We start from the raw sequence: 19995 nt of genomic DNA, 5'->3' as shown, positions 1-19995 counted from the left end.
ATAGCATAGACTACATGGGCTGGTAATTCGTTGCAAACAACTTGCACAATTTATTCATCTGACATTACATACATGTTTAAAAATGGTTAGCATAGGTTTCAAGGGTCTAAAATCACAAAGGAAAAAAAAACACTTTTCAATCTAAGAGGAATCGCTATGCCATATTTTACATTTACATCAAATTTTCTTGAACTTTTCAATGTAAAGAAATGAGTTATTGACCTGTTTGTTAATGAGTGCAGAGTATTTTTCATACACTTGTATGTGTTCTGTCGGCCTGACACTCTCTTTGATGATAAGATCACTGACTTTTGCTTTGTGGACGTCCAAAATTTCATCAAGAATGATTGGCTTCAGTAAAGCTTTAGCCTTGTTGCCACTCTAGAAACCAGAAAACAACATAAATTACAAGCTTCGCTAATGTATATATTCATCATTTCCAGGAAGTAGGGTAGTGTGCTAATGTTCTCTCAGTGCATATTGGTCCAAGTTTTAAATTTTGCTTACTATTTGATATTTCTTTGCTAATGTTTTTGTTATCATAAATCTAAATAATATTTATATTTTATTAATATAACATCAGTCAATGCTCAAAATAGACAACAGTAGGGTGAGAAAAGAAAGAAATAAAAGAAAGAAGATTTTTAGCTGCCCCCGAAAGGGGAAAATATGCTATTAGTTTTGTGTGGAATGTCTGTCCGTCCTGTTTAGATCTTGTAAGCTAGAAAAGATAGTGAAAATCCGACATCATAATATTTTAGACCATTTAAAGTTCTGATGCAACAGCTACTTTTTTCTTTTCAGAAAGCGAAAAATCTAATTTTTTAAATTACTTATGCAAGCAGTTTTTTTCATTAAAAAATACAGCACATCTAAAACTATTCACTATTAATAGTAACAAACACCGGAGGCTGTTTAGTAGGGGAGATGACGATTTACCATATTTTTAACACATTTATTGAAATGGTTTTTAATTTTATTTTTTTTAATTATTTTTTTCCTTTTTATTGCTAAGTTAAGTAAGTTCTGTTATACTAACTACTACATTTACACACAAAAAAATGTTTACTTTTTTTTCGAGAGAAAAAATGTATTTAGTATGCATATAAGTTAGACATAATTTAATAAGTAGATTTCATATTATCGCGTGAGCTGCAGCATTGCTCTATGGCGATCGAACACAGAACAAAAGGACATTTTTTTATTTGTTTTTACGGAAATGTTTTTTTCTTGAGGAATAAGATTATCCCTTTACAAAATAATAAGAGCAATTATATATTTACTATAAGACATTAGTTAGGCCAGGTTCACATCTAACTTCACATTCACTTTCACCTATCCTTTGGTCTGTAGACTGCTAGTGCACCACACAAGATATGTCAACCTTCTTTCTCCATTCTTCTCTGTCATTCGTCTTTGATAGAATTCCATTCTGATGTTCTTTCTGAAAATATTGAAACCTGCCTTTTTACCTGCCTGGGTGGACTTTTTCAGGGGTCGATTTTTGAGTTTGTGTCTCCAAACAAACTGTCTTTGTAACTTTGTTTTTACATGTTTTGCATGTTTCTTCAGAATTGAAGATTATTACAACCTAGCTCAAACCTCCTGCAGGAAGTTGTTGGATGGTGTTGAGCAGGGTTTGAACCCTTTTAGACCATTGATATGACAATTCAGAGTGCATCACACAACCAGACAGTCATCCTTTCACAAAAAAACTTCCCCTCTCAATTCTTGTTTCTTTTCTTTCTTGCATATTTTTATGATATTTGGATGTACCATATCTCCTGCTTGGATCTCATGGCATCTGCATTATTACATTATTAACCTGAACATGTGAAATTATGTATATTCAAGCAAGCAAGAATAGCTAGCAGATAATTATAATAAGAAATAGTCTATAGATTACCCATTCAGAATAGAGTTTGGTCTCAATGCGAGGCAGATCCCTGGATGCCTTTATCATAACATCAAAGACATTGAGTAAAACCACTTGGAAGTCACTAAAGGTGGGCTCAAACTTGATCTCACAGTCTTCAAGAATGAGACGAAGAATAAATCCTGAGTGTTCATAGGCCCGTATAGATGTCTGAGGAAAACAATGTTGAAAACATTAAAGTAAAAAATGTTGCATACACTTGAGAGAAAATAATGTGAGTGCTTCCATAGTGGAGTTTTAACTTGAAAAAATAACATAGAAATTTGAAAAGAAAAATTTCATTTCAACTTTACTAATTCATCTTAAGAATTTACTCCTTTTTTTGTCATTTCCCTGATAAATTTTACTAAAATATTATTGTTTTTTTTTATTCGAATTTGAACTAAAAAAGTAAGCCAACATCTGGGTCTTTGAATTGATAAGAATAATATTTTATTTATTAAAAAAAATAAAAAATTTCCATAAAATTCTAAGACTATTTCTAACTAAAATATTTTCCAATCAAATGGTTGAAATACTCACTGGAGGCTGCACTAACAAATCTGTGTAGTCACTAATAGAGTCAAGTGTAAGGTTTTGTAGGTTCTGGGTCATGAGGGTGGTTGCACAATTGAAAAAAGATTCAAGTTTCTCTTGGTCCTCATTGCTGGGTACCTGTTTCCTCTTGTTGCCTTGGTAAAATATACCCTGAACATCTAAAAGCCAGCTGTAGAAAGGTAAAAGCATCATGGTTTACTAAAATAGCAATGTCATACCTATCACCTTTTTCTAAAACACTTTATGAACATATTATAATATAAATATTAAAATATTACTAAACAGGATAAAGTTTTTGTTTAGTTTCTCAATTTCTTTAGTCTGACAAGTACATCTAGAAATATTCTTAGCATTAAAATTTATCCATGTAAACAATATTAAGGTGAGGTCACTGAGCAGCAAAGCATAGGCTTTAAAATTGGGGTCCTGGGTTTGAACCCTGGTGAAGATTGCGAAATTTAATTTCAGGATCTTTCAGCACTGCTGAGTCCACCCAGCTCTAATGGACACCTGACATTAGTTGGGGAAAAGTAAAGGCAGTTTGTCATTGTGTTGACCATATGACACTCTTGTTAAACATGGGCCAAAGAAACAGATGATCTTTACATCATTTGCCCTATAGATCACAAAGTCTGAAAGGGGTACTTTAATAAACAATATTTTTTTTAAAAAAAGCTTCTTTTTTTATTATGTCTTTCTTAAAAGATTGAGAACCTTTGCTTCTAAAGTATAATTATGAAGTAAGTACAGAGCAAATGTTCTCACTTTTTCAATAGTTTGTCCTTAGCTGCCTCAACATGTCTCATACAGAGATTCTTAAAAGCTTGTAGCTCCATGGATTCTTCTCTTGAGTGAAACTCTTCAATATCAATGAATCTAAGTTTACTGAAAATCAAATATTTGAAAATATTTAAGTCTGAGTTGTAGAGATATCTGTTCAGGACAAACTCATGAGAAAACTCATAAATTACATATCAAAGAACTCTATAATTATTTATAAGTATTTTTTTTAACATTACCTTCTATTTATTGGTCTGTTTTTAGTTTAAAGCACATTTATTGACACAAAAAGGAAATAAATCATAATAGAAAAAATTCCTTTATTATTATGTTTAAGCCCCCTTAATACTTCTTTATAGTATGAAATTTGTGCAGCACTCTACAAGTAATTGGCATTGTTCTAATAACGAATTAGAAATGAAAAAAAATAACTAGACCTAGTTATGGTTCTTCAAAAAAAATGATGTTTATAACTACATTTATTTCGCACAAGTGAGTCGTCGAATACAACTTTAACAATAACAAAAATATTGTTAAATGTACCTAAAGCTGACATGCCATAGATCCAAGACTTGCATCATGCACTGGTTAGTATTGTGCAAGTGTTCACTAATAAATTCAAGTGAAGAGAGATAAGATTTGTGCCATGGTTTTGGTAGAATTGCCATTTCTTCTCTATGTGGTGGAAGCTTCTCTTTCTTCTCTTCATCAAGCTGTCTTGGGTCTTTTAGCACAAAGTCAACTGACAAAAACAAATATTTGTAACAGAATGATTGATTGTGTTTAACTGATAGTTCTTTTTAAAGTGATGTAATTATTTTTTAATGGAAAATCAGACAATAATAATGTTATTTTGAGCTTAATAAAGTATCACTTTTAATGGCTTATAAAGATATTTATAGCATAAGATAATATTGCAACTAATGGCTTATAAAGATGACTGCAAATCTAATGAAATAATATCAGATGTGATAGTGATCTTTAAGTAGTTTGTCAGATCATTCTTACAAGAATTTCATTTAAATGAAGATATTAAAATTTTAAAAAGTGATCTTTTCTAATATATATATATATATATATATATATATATATATATATATATATATATATATATAAACACATTGGATTAAAATTAGGATTGCTAGAGCCTTAACTATTTAGAAAAAAAAGCTGAAAGTGTTTTAAGGATTCTTGTGTTAAACAATAGATTGAAACTATAAGGCTGGAGGTCTACATACATTTTAATTAAAAAAGAAAATCATGAGACCTTCAACTCTTTGTGAACTTTTAAAATACCCAAATGTGGCCTCTCTAATTTATGTATTGAGTTTTTGCAAACTTTCACACCCTGAACTAATAATTACAAAATTTATAGGGAAATATTTTCTTTTTTTTTTCAAGCAGACAATGTAATTATTCTTTTTTCAAAATGTATAACAGTATAAACAGTATAAAAAATGTACCAATGGCTTTCTTGACACTTAAGAGATAGTCTTCTCTCATTTCATCAGACAAGTTTTCAATGGTGCTGCCATGATCTTTCTGAAATTTAAAATAGTTTGACCCATTTTAGTGGAAAACAATGTTATAGCACATTCTACCTGCTACGTAGCTTTTACAATATTTATAAGTTCTACTGCATTAGTCATACAAGACTTTACCTTCAGATCTTCTGAAATAAGGCTTAGAACATTTTCCAGCCATTTGTCATCCATAGGGGCTACATGTTCAGTGTCGATGCCATGATTTATGTAGTAATAGTAGCGCTGAGAAAGAAACAAAATACATTTTGCATCATGTACTTTTTAAGCAAAAAAAAAATTTCAAAAGTGTCTTGCAGCCCATGCTGTACACAAAACCTCTTACATAAAAGTCAAAATGTCAAAAATCCCAGTTAGTTTAAGTCACAAGAAACCTTTTCAAAACTAACAAGAAAAAAATGTGTAAACTTCACTCACAGCTTACACCAAATGCCAGGGACAACATAGAAAATATGGATGTCACTAGTCAAAGACTGTTTAGCTGGAGCATATGAGATAGGTTATGCTAAGGGCTTAGAGATTGCAGAATTTTAAAAAAAATTAATTAAATAGATCAAATATGAGGACTAAATTTTGCTGGTACTTTGTTCCCACAAACCAAATCAAAATAACACAAAGAAACGCAATCCTACAAACTTCTTATAAATATTGACTTACATAATACTGAATCACCATTGCATAGAACATATTTTATAACTAATATTCTAAAATAGATTAATTTACTAAAATGCTAGAAAATTAGACCATGATATATCCAATGTAATATGAAACACTAGATATATTTCCAAGGATCTAATATTGTCTAGTGATTCATATTTAATTTCAAGCATTCCAAGGATACTTGATATCCTAAGCCAAAAGTTGTCATAACAGGATTACTGGATAAAAGCTTCTTTCAATAATTCATTAGTAGTCCTAAAACATGAATACAATGTTCGACATCATCTTGTTAAAGTGTACTTTGTCCTACAAGGCATGAATGATGAACACAATAGATGAAAATGTGTGGGAAAAGCCAATTTTTAACCATAGAAAATGTTCTTACATTGTCCTAGGGCTACTATAAGTCAACGAAGTAAGGCCAATCACTTTAGATTTCTAAAGATTATCTGAAATCTTGGTTGCTTTTCATATCTAATATGAAACAAAAATACAAAAAAATATTGATTATTTGTAAAGATACTTACAAGAATATCTTTTTCAGGAGGTGTTGGGGAATGTGCTAGAGGTACTTCTGGAACTTCCCCATTCTCTGCCAGTTCCATCAATGTCTTTGGTAATGCTCCTTGTTCTTCCCTAGAAAATAAATTGAGACAATAAATACAAAGATTTTCTATAGACCTACTACAAATGTCAAAATAAGCTGGTTATCTAGACTTATAGTAGATGACTATTGTGAATACTACTTATTTTTTTTTTTTAATTCAACAACATATTTTATTTATAATATTTCTAAGCACATATAATTTATTTGAAAAGCTTGTTTCGTTTTGGATGTTCCTTCAGAGTGGAAGATTATTACATCCTAGTCCTAACTCCCACAGGACAGCAGGGGATGGTGGTGGGCGGAGTTCAAACCTGGCACCATCCAGACAGCAGCCCAGAGGGGGTACCACATGACTGCACAGCTTTCTAGAAACTAAAAAGTAATAACATGCAATTTTAGTTTTTGGTTGGCCACTGTGCAAATTAGTAAGTAAAATGTTCCCTTTGAGACCTATAATAGAGACTCATGAGGCAATATAATGTTTCTGTGGCGAAAATGTTATGCATCTGGCCAACAAACACTTACTTTTCTTAACTATTGTCTGGTACTCATTAGAGTGGATTTTGAGATATCCTAAAATCCCCGCCTGCAATAGGATTTTAAACGGTGATCTTTTGTTTAGTAGTCACATGCTTCAACCCTTAACAGCCTTAACCACAATGACCTTGAACACTAATCTATTCAAAAAAGGTTTTTAAAATTGCAACTTTATGTGTTCATGTTTTCCTCTCTTAAAAGCAAAAAAAAAAAAAAATACAATAAAGAAGATAAAAAATAAAATTATATAATATTTAAAAACTTACATAATAATTTCCACCAATGCTTTTCTGAAATGTTCCCTATCTTTTTTGGGTTGTTTAAATGAATCAATGTCACCATTTTTCTGACTAGTGTCCAAAGGCTTAAGGCGCAGTGGCTGTTTTCTGGATCTCCGTACTTCTCCTTGATTAAAAAAATAGTTGATAATGAACTAGATTCTAGTGTAAAGTTGACATTCAAATTTTAAAATTTTTTTGAAAGAATATTGTACTTACAATAGTATAATAAAGTTTAAATTTATTACAAGAAATTTTACATTTGAGAACAAAAATGAGTGATGTAAATTTCTTTATATTGTAATATTCATTAAATGTGAATTACTTAAATTACAATAAATAAAATATATCTTAAAGGCTTTACAAGAAATGTTCACAAAAATCTAAATTTAAGCTGGATTAACATTTGATGTAACAGTTTTCTTACTTGAAAGAATTTCCATACATTTAAAATAATTGGTTCATTCAAAATTAGTCATTTTTTATGTTCCAATATTTTTTATAAATTATTTTATTTGTATTTGAAGTTCAAGTTTAAAAAAAAATGACACTAGTTTCTTATATATTCTAGCTCAATAAATAGTTCATAAGTTATATTCAGAATTCTCAAGATCAGTCTATATAAACATGTTATATATGAATATGAGATTGAGTTAATGCATGTTATCTAGAATATTAGTAGATGGATAGAGATACAAGTCATAAATCTAAATTGGCCAACAATCATTTATGCACCATGCTTATACAGGCTTGTAAATAAAGCTTACACTTACAGACAGGCCAACTAACATTTATTTGACTAACCCACAATCTCAGAAATTCTGTTCAACCTAGTAGCTCAAAAGTCAGTTAGCTACAGCATTGCTCCAAAAATTAGTAATGCATCATACTATTAATTGTCCAACCAATGTCATTTAAGCATTTGCTGATGGGTCATTGTCATTAAACTGTAGAATATTTAGTTACAAATTCCATAATGAGTTCCTTGTCCCTGGCTCAATAAAACTAAATGGGACTTTGTGTATGTGTCCAAGGATTAAAGAATAACTCAGAATTTCAAAGGGCAATACATTTATATATTTATAAAATATTTCTTTTCAATACAAACCTGTTTGTTCACCAAAAATATCAATGGGGTCTGAAGATTGATTATCATTTTGAGATGACAATATAAAATTTGGTGGATTAATACTCCATGCAGGTTTTGCTCTCTTGGAAGGCAAAGCAGGAAGAAATCTGATTGGATCTTCTGTCAATTTCCCTTTGCTTGGACCAATATGGGGCAACTCCTGATAAAAAAAAATGTCCATAAAGAAAATGTGAAAGAAAAGATGAGGTTGGTAGTATATTCTTTCATAACTTAATAAATGTTCACAATAAGGACATTTAAGATAAGATAATTTTTATTGATCCAATCAAATGGAAATTCAGTTTGACTACAATTGACAACCTCAGCGTAACTATTATAACAATATAGATGAATATTACGTACAACATTCACACACAAAACACATACACACTCACAACCAACACTTAATGAATAGACTTATATTAACTTCTCAATGATGACAGATGATCTTGTAACACTCTGACCAAAAGTGGGATGAAGGAGTCTTTAAATCTTTCTGTTTTAGTCCTAATGGAAATGAGATGACCACTTCGTTCATATCTTATATAACAGTAGTTTAATGGGTGCAGGTTGTCTTTAAGAATCATGAGTGTTTTGGAAAGGCATCTTTCATGAAAAATCTCTTCAAGAGATGGTAGCTGTGTTCGAGTGATAAACGATGCTTTTTTAATTTAAAAATGTATTAAAGACTAACAGTTGTCACTTGTCTAATCTACTCTGTTTAAATAACTATGTATTTAAAAAAGAAAATAATTTATGTATTTCTTTCAATGAAAGAGGCAAAAAGTTTTGGTAAAAGATTTCTTGTAATATTTACTAGTTAAACTAATTTCATCAATTTTCTTGATTTCATATTTGATATTATGTTTGAGTCAATAAATAAATAAACTTAATTTTGTGATAATTATTAGAAATTACTAATATTTTTTATAGAGGATTTATTAGCAAAGTATACATATGTCTGAAGAATCCAAATCTAGACTAATAATATTTTTATTTTATTTTTGAAAAATTAACAACTAAAAATATATATCTAGGGCATCTAGACTAATTATTCTTGGATTATAAGAGATTAAAGGTAATCAATTTTAGTTAAAACTTTCTTATTATTAACTAGATCTATCATCTAGTATAGTTGCAATTATGGTGAAAAAGACTTTCTAGCTAGAGTCTACTGTACAGTCCATATAATATACAATTATATATGGTGTATATCTAGATCTAGAACTAGATATAAATAGATCTATATGGAGAAACTCTAGTGAGGCTAGTGTAACTTATTAATGTTAAGTCATCTTAAATTTAACTATTTAAATACAACATTAATCAGACTAAAAACTTAAAATATCTATTAGATTTTAGATCTATACTATAGGCTTTTAATAGATTCTAAATGAAAATTTAAGTTATCATGAAATCCCCATAAGTCATAAGTATGCTTAGAGTATGCTAAGTGATAATCTAATGGCACTATGCCCACTAATTTTATAGTATATATATATATATATATATATATATATATATATATATATATATATAGGGATTACATTTAGTTAGATAATTATTAAATTATAATAGATCTAGATTTTTCTAGATTCTAGATCTAGATTATTTCTAGATCTAGATCTAATAAATTAATGTTATTTAATTAATAATAATATTTAATAACTTTCAGTTATTACTATTTATTACTTACTGTCACTATAAGATCTAGATCTATGTCTTAAATGTCTATTACATAATTTAAGTTAAATAGAAGTCTATGTCTATAACTTTTACTTAACTCTTAAGTAAGTTTTTAATTTTTGCTATTTAACTTTTATTAAGTTTTTAACCATCCTGATCACTTACTATCGTATGCTCCATTTGCATTAAAATTTGGATCAATGTGACCAGACTTAACAGATCTACATGGAAAATATAATTTTAGATTAGATTTATTTCTACATGAAGTTGTTTTGTGTTAAAAAAAAAAAAAAAGCTACTAGATCTAGATCTAATGATCCTAATCGTGTGTTGTTGGCCACAGTAAACAATATGGCGCTTCCAGTTGCTAAGAGCTATTGTGAGAACATACGAGATTACGCATTACGGCTACCCCCATGAACATACAAATATAGAGGTCTGTGCTGCTACCCTTTTAAAAACTAACGTAAAAACTATGATCAATATCTAGCCAAGGTGATCTAGCTGCTAGCAACTATTATAGAGTCTATATAGATCTATATATAATAGATTCTAGCTAGATTGTCAAAAATAGATATGGAATATATATAGATCTTATCTTATATATCACAGACGTTACTTCAGAAAAGAAGATAATTACATCCTAAGCATTTCATGTGTCAATCTAGTCATGCATGTTAATCAATAACTAAAACTCTGCTGATTCAGGCAACCCATTCCATTCTCTAATGATTTAATGGACAAAAAACGTAGAACCTAGCTTCTAAAAAGATCAATGAAAAAAAAAGCTCTATTCTATTTTTTGTTTTAAAAGTTTTATTTCTAGTCAAGAATAGTGAATTGTGTGCACCTTCTGCTTCTAGAACCGTTGCTTATTAGAAGTAGGCCTATTTATTGATACTCTGGCCTTGAATATTTCAGATGTTTCATATTGTTACATCTCTCCTACTATCCAGGCTCTCTTCAAACTGCACCACTCGACACAATGAACTTTTAAAGAGCCTCACAACTCAGGGCTCCAAAGTATCAGTCAGTTTAATTTCAAATACATTGCAATTGCCAACAAAAGCCTGACTTGACACACCGTGCTGGTTCTCGCCTCGTACTGGTCACATTGCGAGGTAACGTGAAGTGAAGTGATTCTGACACACTCTCTCTTATATAGTGTCTCTACTGGCCTCGAACCTTCTTGACCACTCCAGTTGATCACTTTCGCCGTGACTTGCGTGCGTAATATTTACTGTACTGTCACTGGTCACGGTTGACCGCTCGTCCTGCGCTGGACTGTGGCGATTTGGGTAGGCTAAAAACACAGCACTACCCCCATCTCTGTCACCACCAGGTTTACAACAATATGTTAATCTTCAAATAAATCGTGAATGTCTTTTGTCACTGTGACGCTTTTCCGCTGCATCATATTGTTTGTGGCAGGCAGCAATCAGTTTTGTTATTTAAAAAAAAAAAAACAGAGTATAAATAATGTTACTTATCGAAGTGATGTTTGTTTAAACTTTAAAGAAACGTGTTTCCTCTGATGGTGTCAGACCTCAGTTTCTTCCTTTATGCTGGGAGTTACGAGAGTGCTTCAATGTTCTTCGTCTAGATTTTACAATCATCAATGTCGATGTTGGTCGTAAGTTCGTAACTAACGGCTTTACTTTAATGTGCACATCCGCCAGTTACCTGATGACACTTTTAAAAATTGATTTGAAGGAATATAACAAGTCTCCCAGTAGCCTATCTGATAGTGAACCCACAAAGCTACGACACCTCTATCATACATTGATTTTGTTTTAATGGCAAATATAAAATAGTATTAATATAATTAGACGTTGCCTCGGAAATTATATAGGCCTATTTTACGGATTATATATCAAAGGTGTTGTTCAATGTGAAAGGGGGCAAGGGAAATAACTCATAATTGTCCGGGAAAATTCACATTTCCTGGATTATACATCTTTGTAGATGTAACACCCAAAACAACTCTGTCACGATAACGATAAAGAAATAAATCTAGAAATACCTAGAAACTATAATTATATTGAATTCGTGTAAGCCGTAAGCAGATAATATAGATTGTAGGCATATGTCAATAAAAGCCAAAGTTATAATGTGTTGCGTATTTGTCATTTATGTTTATGTAATAAAATGTGGAATTATAAATCCTATAGGCCTACACAGTTATTTGCTGGAGCTAATTTTTTGTTGTTCTTAAAACAAATAGATCCACTGATATGTCCCTATATTCTATATGTATATTGATATTTAAACAGACTTAGACCCAAGGACCTTCAAGGAATGCGATGTCGACATTCACGGCTGGAAAGCACTAGCTCTCGATCGCTCCTCATGGCGTGAAGCTTTACGTGAGTCTCGGAGTCTCAAGATTTGAAGCAAGAAGAGTGACCAGGGTGAAAGAGCGCCGAACCAACACAAAGCTGAGAGAAGAAGCAGGCCTATCTGCAACTGACCTAACCCACCCATGCCACGTATGTGACCGGCTTTTTAAAGCGAGTATTGGACTTTAAAGTCATCTTCGAGTCCATAGGAAATGAGAAATGCGCTCATCTTCGACCACGAAGGATAGGAGCTATATATGTATGGCCTATTATATATTATTATATCTTATGTTGTGTATGTCGTCTTAGCAGATGTAGTCTGCCTGTAGCAGAACAAACTATTTCTGTGTAAGCCATATTCTTTCCTAGTCCTAGTCAAGCTATATGATAATTACTACAGTGCGTCATGGGTTTGCTTTATTTGTAGGGCAAAATTTCGAAGACAATTATTTTGAAGTGTGTGTGTGTGTTTGTGAACAAACTATTTCTGTGTAAGCCATATTCTTACCTAGTCTTAGTCAAGCTGTGCTAGTTACTACACTGCGTCAATCATACTTCGTGGGCTTGCTTTATTTGTATGGCAAGATTTCGAATACAATTATTTTGGAGTGCGTGTGTGTAGCCTATTTGTGTGTTTCTCTGATGTTGGGAAGAGGTTTTCGATTGGTTGTGACTTGTGAATGATGCAAGATAGGTGGCATTATCGTCAGCGGGCTTAGTTGGCGACTCCAGAACGTGAGACTGAAATGTGTTATTGTAGTGAGTTCGGGTAGTATAGGCCTAAAGCCTAAATTTATTTTATCTCATATCAACTTGATTTTGTCTATGTTATAATAAACGTTATATTTAGGCCTTCACAAAGAAGTTACTCAAGTTATTTCAAGTTTTATTAGTTAAGATACATTTCGCCTACAGCAGTTTAGTTGTCTGCTAGCAGTTAGGTGCTACATGTCAGCCAAACAAATGGCCAGAAGCACCTTTGGACGCTTTCATATTCGGTTGCTGCTTATTGGCTGATGCACACATCCACCACACACATAAATCGAAGTATCCACAGTAGCCACATGTTCACACCTTTTTCTCCCCTGCTTCCCAAAAGATAGCTTCGCCGGGGTACCGATTACCGAAAATCTACAGGGCATGGGCGTAGCCAGGGGGGGGGGGGGTTCTTGGGGTTCAAACCCCCCCCCCCGAAATGAAATCCCCCCCCCTGCGGGGGGGGGGGGAACGGAATAAAGTGACTGATTTTTGCTTTCATTTTGTTTATTTTAGGTGAGATTTTAATACTAAATCATCACTTACCACAGCACAGCCGAGGCAGTTTTGAGTTAAAAACCCTCTACCAGGGGGTTTTGAGTTTAAATCCCCCTACCAGGGGGTTTTGAGATTTAAAAAACCCCTATCAGGGGGTTTTGAGATACTAATCCCTCTACCAGGGGGCTTTGAGTTTAAAACCCCCTACAGGGGGTTTTGAATTTTAAACCCCCTACCAGAGGTTTTTGCAGTTTAATCCCCCTCTTCTATAAAGCAAAACAAAAAAAATGCAAACAACAATCCCCAAATTCCAACAGCACAGTTGAGGAAGATTTTGATTTTAACCCCCCCCCCCTCCAAAATTTACGATAAACCCCATCTTCAATATAAAAAAAGCAAATTACACACTATAAATTCTATGAGCGTAGCGAAAGGGGTTTTGAGTTTAAACCCCAGCCCCCCCCCCCCAGTTGGGAGCTAAAAAGTACCTCTTCAATATAAAAAAAAAGCAAATTACACACTATAAAATGAGCGTAGCCAAAGGGGTTTCGAGTTTAAATCCCCCTCCTCCAGATGGCTTTTTCTTTAAAGTTTAAAACCTCTCCAGATGGTTTTGAGTTTAAAATTCCCTTACAGAGCGTTTAGAGTTGAAAACCTCTCTCTTCAATATTATTTTAAAGCAAACTACAGTCACCAAATTCTAAGATCGTAGCTAAATGGGGTTTTGATTTAAAAACAAAACAAAAAAACTCCAGAGATTTCTTAGTTCAAAACCCCTCAACAGATGATTTGACGAAAAAACTTTCCTTTTCGATATAAAATCTAAAGCGAAATACAGGCATGTAATTCCAAGAGCGTAGTCAAGAAAGGTTACAAATTTCTACCAGTGGCTTGGGCTCCATTAATAAAGTGTGAATAGTCTTCTGCCGAAATTGAAAATCATTAAATGTGTCTCAACAAAGATGGTTAAGACAGATTTTAGGAGTCAGTCATAGAGATCGGGTCTAAATCAAAGAAATCATATGCCGAACTGGGAGTCGAATCCTTAGTAAGGTTGTGTCGCATGAGGTTTTGCGGGACATGTTCTCACACAAAATGAATTACGCAAAATAGAGTTGCGGAAACAGCTTGTCGGAAAATGCGCCGAACGGCGCGAGAGGGTCTAAGTCAGTAAGAATAGCACATTAGGTTTTTTTGAAATAAAACTTTTTAATAGCAAGATAATGCACTGTAGATACCTCAGAATATGTATTTTGTTGGCTTTCAATACCAGAAATAGTGCTCGGCGGCGGGGCTTCGCCCCGCGTTGGGGGGCACTGCGAACTCCCCCAGACCCCCTTGCTAGCAAGGGCGGGGAGTCTACAATAAACAATAAACGTCTTCCGAAAGGGTCAGAATGTAATAAAGATTAATTATGTACACACACATATATTTTTTTTTCGCCGGGGGGCTCCCCCCCCCCCAAAACCCTCCCCGAAAAAAAATCCTGGCTACGCCCATGCTACAGGGTGCATGGTCAAATCACGAAAATCAAGGCACTCCTCTTGTGTGTGTTTGTCCCAGATGATGCCCCCCTTCTTCGTGGTTGAGTTGGCTACCGTCTTTGAAATTGTCCAAGATAAATAAAATATGTAACAAGAAAATGAGCTATTTATTTTATTATTTCAATAATTCAGTTTTTATCAGGGCTAGAGTTTTCAGGTTTAGCAGGCGTTAGGATCTGTTGCCAAGGTGTTCCCCTGTAGATGTTCAATACAACTTTCATATAAGTTGTAAACAAGAGATCTCTTTCAGACTCTCTCTCTCTCTCTCTAACTCACTCTCTCATACACAAACACACACGCGCGCACAGTCTTTCTCTTCATCCAGGTTGACCCCGTTTTTTCTCAAGAAACGGGTTTCTGATTTCCGAGCGGTGCACGCACTTCCTCTTCCTCGTTTAGCACTGAAAGGAGAGTTCAAAGGTCACGGTGCAAGCCCAGAGTGGGAAAGGGGAGAAAAGTCAAGCTCACGGACTCGCTTTGCTCACAAAGTTATCTACACATGATAAGCCTGCAGTCTATAGCTAGTTTTGGACTCATGCAGAAACAGTGAAACACAGTGATGTAACGGCGATAGGTTACTTGAAAATTGGTTTATATTGATTGATTAATTAATTATCTTTTATATAAATGAAAGTCTGTAATTTATAAGATTGTGGTTTAAGAAGCATGACATGTAACAAAAAAAAAAAAGGCATAATTCGAATATTTTTAGGAATTGGACAAAATTGTGTAGAGACTGTCGAAGCAAAGAAAAACCTTGGCCAGGATTCGAACCACAAACTGCAACATTTCAACACCACTTAGAAGAGACACAATCAGAACTGCAAACTTAACACCTGTCATCACTGTCAAGGATTATCCAAGAGCGCAGTTGCCCTCATATCCTCTTTGTGGGAAAAACAACAAACAACACGTGCCTACCAACAGATCACTGAAAAATCAACAATAGACGCTTTGATTTCATTAAACTAGTAGAACACGACAGTAGGCCAACAATAGCCCACAAACATTCTAATGTTTAATCTGCGTAATGAGTTGGCTACTATACACATAGATCTCGTTTTTTTGGTGTTTTTTTACTATTGACAAAAGTCATTGCAATTTTTATTTGGGGTAAAAAAAAAATCCTCCTTAGCATTTAGTTTTATTTATGACACATTGCAGCAAAGGAGTTAATGTTATGTAGGCCTTGTCTATTATTTATTTTAGCTGCAATTAACATTTTGAAAATAAAAGATAATTATATATCGCAATTTCAGCACATCACCATGTCGCAATGTCAGCACATCAATATGTTATATATCACAATGTCAGCACAACAATATGTAATATGCCGGTATTTCAATTTCAGCACAGCAACATGTTTTTATCGCAATGTCAGCAGAGCAACATGTTTTTATCGCGGTATCATCAAACATGTTATGTATTATAATGTCAACGTAACAACATGTTAGCATGTTATGTGTCGCAGCGCCAAAGTGTTATATTGCAATATCAGCACATCATAATCATATTATGTACAGTATCGAAGTTTCAGCACATCAAAAATGTATGTATTGCAGTGTCGACTCATCAACATATTATGTATCGCAAATTTATCACATCAACATGTTATGTAACGCAGTGTCGATACACCATCAACTATCAACATATTATGTATCGCAAATTCATCACATCAACATGTTATGTAACGCAGTGTCATCACATCAACATGTTATGCATTACAATGTTCACACATCAACATGTTATGCATTAAAATGTCCACATAACAACATGTTATGTTACGCAGTGTCATCACATCAACATGTTATGCATTACAATGTCCACACATCAACATGTTATGCATTACAATGTCCACACATATTACGTATCGCAAATTCATCACATCAACATTTTATGTAACGCAGTGTCATCACATCAACATGTTATGCATTACAATGTTCACACATCAACATGTTATGCATTAAAATGTCCACATAACAACATGTTATGTTACGCAGTGTCATCACATCAACATGTTATGCATTACAATGTCCACACATCAACATGTTATGCATTACAATGTCCACACATATTACGTATCGCAAATTCATCACATCAACATGTTATGAAACGCAGTGTCATCACATCAACATGTTATGTCCACACATCAACATGTTATGCATTACAATGTTCACACATCAACATGTTATGCATTAAAATGTCCACATATCAACATGTTATGTATCACAAATTCATCACATCAACATGTTACGTAGCTCAGTGTCAGCATATCAACAAGTAATGTTGCATAGTATAAATACATCAGCAAAATGTTATGTAAGCAGTTATGTAATTAAGAAAAAAAAAAAAATAAAAGTGTTTGTTTGTTTTTTTATTCTAAAGTTGCTTTTTTTTTTTTTTTATTGTTGTTTTTTTCGCTGTAGTAGTTAAATACGTTGTATAGATCTTAGATCTAGTTTTTTAACGTAGGCTTTATCGAGATCAAGCCAATTATGTAATACTTTGGTATGCAATTAAATTATGTTTTTTTTCCCCCAGAATATTTTGATGTAAATTGGCATCTAGGTGAGTGAATCAAAATGTCCTGTAGTGGAGAGAGAGAGAGAAAAAAAAATGGGGCGGGGTGCGAGAAACGTAACAGATGGCTTGGCATCTTTAGATCCCTCGCGGCTTGTGACACAGGCCGTAGACACATCTGGCACGTGAGATAAGGCGCGAGATGGGGTCCCTCGATCCAAGCGCGTGCACGATCATGCTAAACAAACAATGTAGTCTTTTCGTCGACGAAAGTGAAGCCCATGCCTGGTCCGTGTTCAAAGTGTTAGTGTTGCCAACGTTTGAATGCACACGCGCGCTCACACCGTTCTTTTTTTAGTGAAGGAAAAAAAATTGGGGAAAAAAATGGGTTGGGGGTGGGGGAGTCTTATACGATCCACTTCGTTCGGATCTTCATTAACGTTCTGATCAATGTTTTATGTTGTTGTTGTTTTGTTTTTGTTTTTTTTTTGTTAAGAACATAAACTCCACTATATAGTGAACTGGGGGCGCGGTGGCTGAGTGGTAAAGCGCTTGGTTTCTGAGCCGAGGGGTACCGTGTTCGAATCTTGGTGTAGACTGGGACTTTTAGGGCGCCCCAATTCTAATAAGTACCTGACATAAGTTGGGAAAGTAAAGGCGAAAGGTCTGAAAAGGGGAACTTTACTTTTATAGAGTTAACTATTACAAAGAATTTACATTCAAAACAACACGTTCCTGCAGCCAATACCCACCTCCTGTACGTTTTTTCTTTCTAAAAGTGATCAGGAGCCAGTTTGATAGACATTATTGTGTGAACTCAGAGACTTTATAAAACCACCCGAAAAAAATTCAATGGAACTCGACTGCAATGTTAAACATCCCTCAATTCTATCCGAACATAGATTCTGGCGAATCGACAGAGCCAATGTCCAACTTTTTGTTTTGGCGTGGATTTACCCTAAAGGTAACATTATACGCTATGGCTAATGTCCCCCAAGAAATATTTAGCACTGAAAAATAGAAACTGGACTTACAAAGGCCCCAAAAGGCCCGCATATCTCAAATACTTAGCGGCGCTGCATGGGTACCATATTATTTTTGACACCGATATAATGTGTCGCTTCAACACACACACACACACAATTGTTGAGTTCAATGTAATCTACGAGAGGCAGGATAGCACCACGTCATGGGTCGGATATGCCCCGCGAGCCTTGGTTCGGGCTTCACTGGAAAGAGCTATTCGGTTCAAAGGTGACAGAGTGGGGTCCAGTCTCTTCATTCGTAATGCGATATTTATAAGTGACGCCTAACATCTTTCTGTAGCATATTAGTTCCATTGCTAGGAACCTCTTCTAGGGGCTACTAGGAAAGCAAGAAAAGGACTGTTGGTGGATTGCTATGTCATATGGAAAAGAGTTCATTGCACTTGACAGGATGAAAGAAAGCCCCCCGCCTTTCAGTGACGATCCATCAAATCCTTCTTCTCAATGGTCATTTTCCCGATGGCCGATCCCTCCCCGGCAGTGTTGGTATTGAAAAGGGAAAAGGTGACCTCTCATCCAGAGTGTCTTATGATATCTCTCTCTATGTCTTTGGAAATGTATTGATTCAACCGAACGAAAGTCCAGCGCGCATACCTCACGACCACACGTGAAAATCTCCAATAACCAAGGCCTAGATCTATATGCTAATCTTTGTACGGGAATAAGCAGACGGTCATAAATTATCTCTGACGTCTTCCCGAAAGCTCGAAACCTGCCATTTAAACTTATATTGTAGGCCTATATATGGATGTCTTGATATCAGCTAGTCGAGCGCTAGATCGTAGTCTATAGGGCCTACGGAGTAGGGATGTGGTTAAACGTTAAACCTTTTTTTTGCAGAGATATACTGCAGTTTTCTGATTCCTTATTTATATCTAGACCTATATAGATTTGCATACAAGATGTTGAAAAGAAAGTAGCATAACAGCCCTATGTCGCCTGTTATATGCATTTAATTAATTGATCCTACGCCGCGCTGTGGCGATATTTGCGGAGACTTTGAAAAACAAAATGTAGACCAGCTTCTCTGTTATTGTCCGTTAAGTGTCGAGCTTGCGCCCTGCTATGATTCTTTTACCAAAAGAAAAGATTTTACCGAGAGGCCAATCCGGAAGGAAGATGGCTATAGAATATTCACTAATCCCTCTGACTGGAGGTCTGAGCCCATCAATTAGATAAGACTTTAATCAAGGCATATGTTGTTGGCGCCTTGATCCCCGCTTGGATTCTCCCATCCTAGCGAGGCCGGAGGCCGAACCAACGAGAGTTTCTTCATTGTTTCTATATTGTAGGCTACCTATAATGTAGACCTGCTTCATAAACTGCTTCGTAAACGTAGGTCTGCTGTACATATGTAGGCCAACATTTTAAGTTAGTTTGTGTACTGGCCCATCTTGGATCCAATATAGGCATAATGACAAATTTCCCCCAAAAGCTTTAGGGGTGTTAGGCTATCTGATAGGATCTAGGCCTATATCCATATATAATCATCTAAATCTAGATCTCTTATATAATACAGACGTTACTTCAAAAAAGATGATTACGTCCTACGCGTCATGCATTTAGTCATGCATATTAACCAATGACTTAAATTCTGCCAA

At 34.3% G+C, this 19995-nt stretch overlaps 1 protein-coding gene across 1 annotated transcript in view; it reads right to left on the bottom strand.

Moving 5' to 3' along the window:
• Positions 1 to 10016, bottom strand: part of LOC106066642 (dynein axonemal heavy chain 7-like) — a 64306-nt gene extending 54290 nt beyond the window's left edge. Inside the window, exons 1-11 of the mRNA XM_056013588.1 lie at positions 9857 to 10016; positions 7985 to 8165; positions 6865 to 7003; positions 5982 to 6090; positions 4915 to 5019; positions 4717 to 4795; positions 3797 to 3995; positions 3239 to 3358; positions 2459 to 2642; positions 1907 to 2086; positions 223 to 381 (exon numbers count right to left, since the gene is read on the bottom strand). Of these exons, the coding sequence (XP_055869563.1) occupies positions 223 to 381; positions 1907 to 2086; positions 2459 to 2642; positions 3239 to 3358; positions 3797 to 3995; positions 4717 to 4795; positions 4915 to 5019; positions 5982 to 6090; positions 6865 to 7003; positions 7985 to 8165; positions 9857 to 9877 (1476 nt within the window). The 5' untranslated portion in view covers positions 9878 to 10016. The remainder of the gene's footprint in view (positions 1 to 222; positions 382 to 1906; positions 2087 to 2458; positions 2643 to 3238; positions 3359 to 3796; positions 3996 to 4716; positions 4796 to 4914; positions 5020 to 5981; positions 6091 to 6864; positions 7004 to 7984; positions 8166 to 9856) is intronic.
• Positions 10017 to 19995: the final 9979 nt, after the last annotated feature.

The sequence above is a fragment of the Biomphalaria glabrata genome, chromosome 16, assembly GCF_947242115.1.
Source record: "Biomphalaria glabrata chromosome 16, xgBioGlab47.1, whole genome shotgun sequence".
Taxonomy (NCBI): domain Eukaryota; kingdom Metazoa; phylum Mollusca; class Gastropoda; family Planorbidae; genus Biomphalaria; species Biomphalaria glabrata.
The sequence above is the reverse complement of the archived record's forward strand: the minus strand, read 5'-3'. Positions and strand labels throughout refer to the sequence as shown.